Source organism: Corythoichthys intestinalis, chromosome 16, assembly GCF_030265065.1.
Source record: "Corythoichthys intestinalis isolate RoL2023-P3 chromosome 16, ASM3026506v1, whole genome shotgun sequence".
NCBI classification, from domain to species: Eukaryota; Metazoa; Chordata; class Actinopteri; order Syngnathiformes; family Syngnathidae; genus Corythoichthys; species Corythoichthys intestinalis.
The window spans coordinates 12,907,646-12,917,092 of NC_080410.1; the positions used below are offsets into that span (position 1 = coordinate 12,907,646).

General features: G+C 41.5%; 1 protein-coding gene across 1 annotated transcript; it reads left to right on the top strand.

The window, feature by feature from the left end:
* The first annotated feature begins 6,993 nt into the window (after window positions 1–6,993).
* ppp1r27a (protein phosphatase 1, regulatory subunit 27a) lies at window positions 6,994–8,927 on the top strand. Its single transcript, XM_057817910.1, has 3 exons — window positions 6,994–7,714; window positions 7,827–7,977; window positions 8,785–8,927. The coding sequence occupies exons 1-3, from the start codon at window positions 7,309–7,311 to the stop codon at window positions 8,903–8,905; spliced, it is 678 nt and encodes a 225-aa protein (XP_057673893.1). The 5' UTR covers window positions 6,994–7,308; the 3' UTR covers window positions 8,906–8,927.
* Window positions 8,928–9,447: the final 520 nt, after the last annotated feature.

The window sequence follows — 9,447 nt, forward strand, 5'->3', positions numbered from 1 at the left end:
TCAATGTTTGGGTGGGGGCAGCATTAATAGCATAATATTTAATACTTCATCTTTACAAAATTATATTTATTCATACTACATTTACATGTATAATATTAAAACGTTGGTGTTAATATAAAATTACTATAACTTGAACTAACTAACTATAACTTCTTTTAAGAACTACAAGTCTTTCTATCCTTGGATCCCTTTAACAGAAAGAATGTTAATAATGTTAATGACATCTTGTAGATTTATTGTTATAATAAACAAATACAGTACTTACAGTGCCTTGCAAAAGTATTCGGCCCCCTTGAACCTTGCAACCTTTCGCCACATTTCAGGCTTCAAACATCAAGATATAAAATTTTAATTTTTTGTCAAGAATCAACAACAAGTGGGACACAATCGTGAAGTGGAACAACATTTATTGGATAATTTAAACTTTTTTAACAAATAAAAAACTGAAAAGTGGGGCGTGCAATATTATTCGGCCCCCTTGCGTTAATACTTTGTAGCGCCACCTTTTGCTCCAATTACAGCTGCAAGTCGCTTGGGGTATGTTTCTATCAGTTTTGCACATCGAGAGACTGACATTCTTGCCCATTCTTCCTTGCAAAACAGCTCGAGCTCAGTGAGGTTGGATGGAGAGTGTTTGTGAACAGCAGTCTTCAGCTCTTTCCACAGATTCTCGATTGGATTCAGGTCTGGACTTTGACTTGGCCATTCTAACACCTGGATACGTTTATTTTTTAACCATTCCATTGTAGATTTGGCTTTATGTTTTGGATCATTGTCCTGTTGGAAGATAAATCTCTGTCCCAGTCTCAGGTCTTGTGCAGATATCAACAGGTTTTCTTCCAGAATGTTCCTGTATTTGGCTGCATCCATCTTCCCGTCAATTTTAACCATCTTCCCTTTCCCTGCTGAAGAAAAGCAGGCCCAGTTCATCCAGAGTGATCATGGGCCTCTTGGCTGCATCTCTGATCAGTTTTCTCCTTGTTTGAGAAGAAAGTTTGGAAGGACGGCCGGGTCTTGGTAGATTAGCAGTGGTCTGATGCTCCTTCCATTTCAATATGATGGCTTGCACAGTGCTCCTTGAGATGTTTAAAGCTTGGGAAATCTTTTTGTATCCAAATCCGGCTTTAAACTTCTCCACAACAGTATCTCGGACCTGCCTGGTGTGTTCCTTGGTTTTCATAATGCTCTCTGCACTTTAAACAGAACCCTGAGACTATCACAGAGCAGGTGCATTTATACGGAGACTTGATTACAGACAGGTGGATTCTATTTATCATCATCGGTCATTTAGGACAACATTGGATCATTCAGAGATCCTCACTGAACTTCTGGAGTGAGTTTGCTGCACTGAAAGTAATGGGGCCGAATAATATTGCACGCCCCACTTTTCAGTTTTTTATTTGTTAAAAAAGTTTAAATTATCCAATAAATGTTGTTCCACTTCACGATTGTGTCCCACTTGTTGTTGATTCTTGACAAAAAAATTTAATTTCATATCTTTATGTTTGAAGCCTGAAATGTGGCGAAAGGTTGCAAGATTCAAGGGGGCCGAATACTTTTGCAAGGCACTGTATGTACAGTATGTTGAATGTATATATCTGTCTTGTGTCTTATCTTTCCATTCCAACAATAATTTACAGAAAAATATGGCATATTTTAGAGATGGTTTGAATTGCAATTAATTACGATTAATTATTTCTTAAGCTGTGATTAACGCGATTAAAAATTTTAATCGTTTGACAGCCCTACAAAAAATACAACAACAACAAAAAAATCTTTGATTTCCAGCTAGAAAAAAAAAAGACCGAACTGAAACATTATTCGTCCAAAGAGCATGAGTGCCCTCTAGCGGGAAAAAAATAGTTCCTAGTTTGAATAGCGAATAGTTCCTTCATACTTACTTTTATGAAATCAAAAGGATCATATCCCCGGTTTTCCTTGTTCAATCGGTGACAAATAAAAACTTAAATCTGCGCTTTCGAGCCATGTTGAGGGCAGCGCTCTATGTTGTGGTGAACCTTTATTCTCTGTTCATAATCCACCCATGGAACTAACGTGGGGTATGTTGTGTTCCGGATGGGAACTCGTTGCGCGGGTTTCCGGAAGAGAGACAAGAGACACGAGCGGCCTAACACAGCAACACGAACTCAACTCAACAAGCGACAGACAGACCAACATCATCCGCTACAATGTCAAATACTTTTTTTTCCCGGTGCTTTAAAGACATCACGTGATTGAATAGGCTGACATGATCACAGAACGGCAAGCTCGCGTCAGCTAGGTGTAATAGTGCCATGTGATTATTGTTGCGACGTCTCATTGGTGAAATTGGTAGAGCTACTCTTGGCATCACTGGCAAAAAAATATAGTAAATCTCATATGTAGAATAAATAGGAAAAATGTAACGACGCTTGTGTAGCCCAAAGTAGCGGAGTAAGAGTTTGTTTTTTAATAATAATAATAATAATAATGCATTTTATTTGAAGGCGCCTTTCTGGCACTCCGTCGCCGTACAATATTTTAGAACTATTAGACAAATTAAAGACTAGAAAAAATACTATTAGATGAAGATAATCAGCCGGACATCAAAACATAAGAAATCAGGGGTTATTATGGGTATGCGAGTCTGAGTTTTGAGTTTGGATTGAAAAGCAGGGAGTGAGTCGATGATCCTGAGATCGGGTGGCAGGGAATTCCAAAGCCGGGGAGCAGAGCGGCTGAATGCTCTACTCCCTATAGTACTGAGGCAAGTGGGGGGCACAGACAGGTGTATGGAGTTTCAGGACCTACGGGCAAGGGAGGGAGTTGTAGTATGGAGGAGGTCAGACAGGTACGGAGGGGCAAGGTTGTGGATGGCCTTGAAAGTGAGGAGGAGAACTTGATGTGAAAGTGGACTGGGAGCCAATGAAGCTGGCGGAGAACTGGAGTGATGTGGTGGACGAATGGGATACGTGTTATAATGCAAGCGGCTGAGTTCTGGACCTGCCGCAGTTTATGGAGGGTCTTTTGAGGGAGGCCAAAGAGGAGGGAGTTGCAGTAATCCAGGCGAGAGGTGACAAGGCTATGAACCAGGATGGCAGGAGAACGGGGGTTGAGGGAGGGGCGGAGGAGGTTGATCGTGCGTAGGTGAAAGTGGGCAATCCGGGGGATATTATTGATGTGTGAATGAAAAGAGGGTGTACTGTCTAAGATGACACCGACACCCAGGCTCTTAACTTGGGGGGAGGGTGAAACAGTCGAGTTGTCAATGGTGAGGGTATTGCTGTTATTTGGATATAGTGGATTTGGAGCCGATGAGGAGCACCTCAGTTTTACTGCTGTTGAGTTTGAGGAAATTTTGGGTGAGCCAGTTTTTTTATTTCAGTGATATGCCCCTTTCCCACTGAAACTAGTGGGTCAACGCGCGTTTTTTCCAAGCCGATGCAACCCACTAGCAATTGGCATTTGGCACCTTTCCATTGACAAAAAAAGCCGTGTCTTTTTTTTTTTTTCACCCGTCTAACCCCCCCACCCCTCCTCAGCCGTGCGTAAGGTTACGTGACGTCACCACGCTAAGATGCGCGTCGACAAATGCGACCCAATTCATTCAGTTCAAGGAAGTAAACAATGCAGAGCTCATGGAAGCCTCCTTTCTCCACGGATGGAAAGGAGCTGGCAGGTCTCATCGTCTTTCCAATGCTTGGACATGTTGTTCAATGTGGTGCGCTACTGGCTCTTTCTTCTACTAGCTTTGTTGTGAGCATCGAGGTAACTACGGTTGTGGGGCGTGTTAAATGGGAGGCGACTGGCACGTTGTTATGACGCATCATGTAAGAGCCTACGTCACCTTGTAGATTAGGGTGTTGACTGTTGACCCGGGGTTTTGCTTTCACACTGCATGACGATCAGAGCCGAGGTGATTTTGACGCGGGTCGCTTGACGCGTTGATTGACAAGGGTCGAGGCAGGTCGCTGCACCTTTCCCACTGCCACCAAAAGCCGATTGTTAGTGGGTTAACACGGGTTTTTTGGCCAGTGGGAAAGGGGTAATTCAGTCAATCAGGAAGGTGGGCGGGAGAGGAGGAGGGTTCGGAAGTCAGGTACAGCTGGGTGTCATCGGCATAACAGTGAAAGTTGATGTTGTATTTACGGAAAATATTGCCAATGGGAAGGAGGTAGATGATGAAGAGTAGGGGCCCTAGGACAGAGCCCTGAGGGACACCGGAGGTGACGGGTGAGGGAGTAGATTTATGGGACTTGAGTTGTATGTAGTGAAAACGTCCAGAAAGGTAGGATGAGAACCAATTCAACGGGGTGTGGGTGATGCCAATATTGGATAGACGGTGGCGTGACAGATGGTGTCAAAAGCAGAAGATAGGTCCAAGAGGATGAGGATAGTGAGAAATTGAGATTCAGCAGCCATGAGGAGGTCATCGGTGATTTTTATAAGTGCTGTTTCAGTGCTGTGGAGTCGGCGGAAACCAGACTGGAACTGTTCATAGAGGTTATTTTGAGATAGATGAGAGTGGAGTTGAGAGGCAACGGTTCTTTCAAGGATTTTAGAGATGAAAGGTAGGTTGGATATGGGACGGAAGTTGTTGAAATTTGATCAGTCAGCACCGGGTTTCTTAAGAATTGGAGAATAGGAGTGATGGCAGCAGTTTTAAAAGAAGTGGGCACAATTCCAGAGGTGAGATGAGTGGGACCAGGGAGGTGGAGCAGGCTTTGACCAGTTATGTGGGTATAGGGTCCAGTTGGCAGGTGGATGATTTGGACTTCCGGATAAGTTTAGAGACCTCGGAGGGAGACGGGAGGTGGGAGAAGAAAAATGGGCGTGAGGGCGGCTGCCAGTTAGGTGAGGTGCTAGGAGAAGGGGCTAATTGTAGGTCATGGTGGATGTTCTTGACTTTATCAGTGAAGAATCTCATGATGGGGTTGCAAAAAGAGGCTGTGTAGTAGTGAGAGGGGAGTGAGTCTTGGAGTTGGGTGATATTGTTGAGGAGACTGAAGAGAGTTTTGGGGTTACCTTGACTGGCGGTGATTAGTCTGGAGTAATGGAGGGTTTTGGCCTTGGTAAATGAATCCTTATAAGCTGTTATATGGTTGGTGTACATTTCTTTGTGAATAATGACTCCTGTTTTCCTGATGATGCGTTCTAGCTGACAGCCTTTAGCTTTCATGAGATGAAGAGCGGGGGTGAACCAGGGGGCGGAGATGCGGAAGGAGACGGATCTTGTTTTCAGCAGGGCGAGAGTATTGAGAATATTACGAAGTTCTTCATTAATGTGTGAGGCCAGATCATTACGGGTGGATAGATTTTGAAAGTCTGAAAGACAGGAGGAGTGGATGCTTGAAGTGAAGGTAGCTGCGGTGAGATTCTTTATATTCCGGTAGGAGATGAGACGTGTTTTTTTAGGGATGGACATGGTGAGACTTTCTTCACAAATCCACTCAAATAAAAGTAAAACGTATGGCTTAGTAAAACTACAGTACTCTTAGAAGTACATTTTTCTCAAAAAAGTTACTCAAGTAAATGTAACGGAGTACATGTAGCGCGTTACTAAGAACCTCTTATTATTATTACTGTATTTAAATCATTTTCATCATCATTATCAATAGGTGAAATTTGACTATTTCCATTAGTATACAGAATGATCACTCATGGTAGACAGTGAATCACTGATTCAAAATTTAAAACACTTATTGTGCAAAATAAAAACAAAGGTGGACTAAAAATTTAGTCCCAGCACATTTAACGCCCTTCCATAAAGTTTTCAGGGAAATTGGCTGTGGAGTTTAAGTGACACTATCCAGCCAACAAAATATTAGCTCCATGCTTCTGGTCTAAGTGAAGATAAGTAAATATTTCCTGCTGTGAAGAAAAAGCATTTGAGCACAGATAATCTACTGCTGTTGTCAACACTACGCTTAAAGTAGATTAAAGGTTCAAATGGTTCTCCTTCCTTTGAAAAGTCCACACCAGCTGAGCCCATCTAAGAGGTGTGTCCGAGGACAGCTGCCGCTACCGTCACAATGTTACAGCAATATTCGCACTCACGTATTTGTTGTGTACATTTGTTGATCAAACGTTAGGTGGATCTCTTTTGCAACATTTGATTCATGTACAGTATTGGACAAACAAACATGTGCCTGCAAAAGGCCTATATGTATGAAACAGGTTTGGCTCTAATTCAGCATGTTTATTTGCCATGCACATCTTGCAGACCGTGGCAAAAGTTCAAAGTTGTAAATAGCTGCGATTCCAGAAAGCGTGTGACTCCTGTGTGACATTTGCCGAGAGACTTTACGTGCGGCCTCCGTACCCCATCAATCATGGCCACAATGAGCTTACCTAGGGGAATTTTAGTGTCTGATCATAAAAATATAGCATGAGGAAGAGTGGAGCATGACATGTACCTACATCAATAAGGCACATGGTACATTTTTAGGAACACCTGATCAGTTTCACTGCCACTTTCAAATTTCATTTTTTTTCCCTCAATCAATGTCTATTTAAACAACATGACTTGGGTTTTTAAAATAATAACATTATTTTGACAGGCATGTGTCAGAAACTTGTGGTGAAATTATTCCTATGTTAGTATTTGGTATGCCTTTTTAGTCTGTAGCATACGCTTTCCCATACGGACCATAAAAGATGAGCAAAATGAGCAACTCAGATTTGGGCAGGGGATGTGTTATTTTGGTCTAAAAAAAGTACACTGTATCTGAACATGTTACTCTTTTTAATCATATGGGCAACACTGACCATTGTGGTAGTAATACCATTTAATATCTCTTTTACAAAACTCAAAGGGAACATTTGGTTGTCAACATTTTTATGGGTTTACAGTTGGTTCACTTTTATGTGACTTCACAGTGGGTGGGGTTGGACATGGGCTTCTCATATGCACACTGAAGTCACTGGATATTAGACCCGAAAATAGCCTGACAGAAGCTATATAGGTGCGCTAGCATGGCTTGCGCCACAAGACGACAGTTCTTTATACCTGACAACTTCCACTGCAAGAGATAGAGCTGTAATTTCTGTAAAAAGAAAAAAAAAACAAGTGAAAGAAGACTGCAAGTTTAAAGGGAATTAGGATTTGTCTGGTAAAAGAAAATGACTTAAATTTGATCATTTAGATCAATTAACAGATGGACCTACGTGGACGCTAAAAGGATAAAAGACAAGCAAGGGGGACTAAAGGATCGAAAAGGATATTGTTTTTTTTTTGTTTTTGTTTTTTTAAACAATTTTTTGTATGAAATCTCATGCCACCCACACTGGGCTGACAAAACTTGGGGGAGAGCTCTAAGAACTGCAGGAATGAAGTACAACTGCCACACTCCAGTGTCAACCTATACACGGCATTCTCAGTACACACCAACTTACCACACACCTACAAAGTATGGATCCAGTCACTATACACCATCGTACACCTCTGCATCAAATTACACCCTACCACAGCATGGTAGCACACATTACACCCCATCATACTATACACCCTCCTACAGATATGCGTCCACGTACATCCCTTCCCGGTACAGTTCAACATGGCGCACCCAAGCACGAGAAAATCCAGCTCCAGTGATACCAATCACACCTGCTAAGAGAACTGTGCACTTTCCTAATGACATCATCTTCCAGGATGTTGTTAGACGTGGAGAGCTGGAGCAAATTGGTCGTTTCATTAGAACAAGAAAGGTTCGCGTCGATACACTCTTTCACTCAGGTGAGTACTGAGATACTGCTTTTTTATGCTTGCATAGGGCATGAAAATAGTCATCGGCTTGAGATAAGAGCGTTGCTATGCTGCAGTCGCCTCATGTAGTGTGTGCTTTTAGGTATGGCAGCACTACACGAAGCAGTACTGACAGGAAACCTGGAGGTGGTGAAGCTGCTGGTCAAATATGGTGCTGATGTCCATCAAAAAGATGAAGACGGCTGGACACCACTACACATGGCCTGCAGTGATGGCTTTCCCGAAATTGCAAGGTAACACAATCCTACTTATTACATCAATTTTCAAGTGAGTTGGAAATAATAATAAAAAAATAAATGATTGATGCAAAACTTTAAGGGTAAGATAAGTGTACAGTAGAGAATAACTTCATAAGGCAGCATGGTTAGATGGTGGTTAGCACATCGGCCCCACAGCCAAGTGGCTTCGGATTTGAATCTCACCTCGTTGGAATTGCCCCCTTGATTGCGCTGGTTTTCAATCACAAAACCATGCATGTTAAGTTAAGGGAAAACTCTCTGTTGCTCATATGTAAGAGAATGAGTGTTCATGAGTTGTCTATACGTTCCCTGCAATGGACAGGGAACCAGTAAAGGTTTATCCAGCCTCTCGCACAATGCTCCAGCTCACTCATGACCCCTTAGATAAGAAGCAGCATAAGAAATGGATGGAACAATTTATTCTTGATTCTCATTGTTGACTCCAGTGACTATCTCGTTGTTGTTGTTGTTTTTTGTCAGTTTTTTTTTTTTAATGAGCATTAGAAAACATTTCCTATCACATTGCTTTCAGAAATGTTGAATTTTGAAGATCATGATGAAAATGAGCTCACTTGACAAAATGTATATGTATGAAAATGAGCTCTCTTGACAAAATGTATATGGAGATTTAAGTAACTGAAAGTGAAAAACATAAATATGAGATATTCTACCCTAAAACCACATACAAAAAAATTACAATGACCAAATTATTAAATATACTGTAGATCCAAAAAAGATGGGAAAGTTTGACTGAATTCTTTCCTACACTGTCTGAAATTCTACACCTCATGCTCCACACAGCTATCTCCTTTCGTTGGGAGCCAGCACAGAGGCAGAAAATGAGAATGGAGAGAAGCCGACCGACCTCATTGACCCTGACTGCAAAGAGTTGTCCAAACTGTTTGAGGTTGGCTGTATTTAATGGCACTTCTTATGCACAGGACTGAAACTGAAAATTATTATAGTATCATTATTATTGTATTTTTGCAAAGGGGGTTTTAAATAGAGCTTACCAATAAGGACGGGAAACTTTTTTTCACGTTTTTTTTATTATTTAAATTGGATGAGCAGCTAATCTCCAAAGACTCATTTTTAATCTTTCGTTTCTGTCAGTGTGTCTCTGACAGTAACTCCCTATTTCCTATACTATTGCTGGTGTAGCAAAATGTCTAAAATGTGTCACAGAATTGAAAGATTGTGTTCACTTGCTGGTGTACAAAAGTTTATGAATTACTTTTCGCAATACATTTAAAGCACAGGGTTTGAGATACTGTACTGTAGATGTAGACCATTCAGTCAATTGGAGGCTACTCCAGTTAATTCTAACTGCTGGGCAGAAAATGGATCATAAAAATGGGAAATTAACACTTGACTTTGGAAAACCTAAATACTGTTTATCTAACATTCTGTATTTCCCTCTCATGTTTTGGTGTTATTTTCCTGGTGGCTATGCTGTAGAAAACA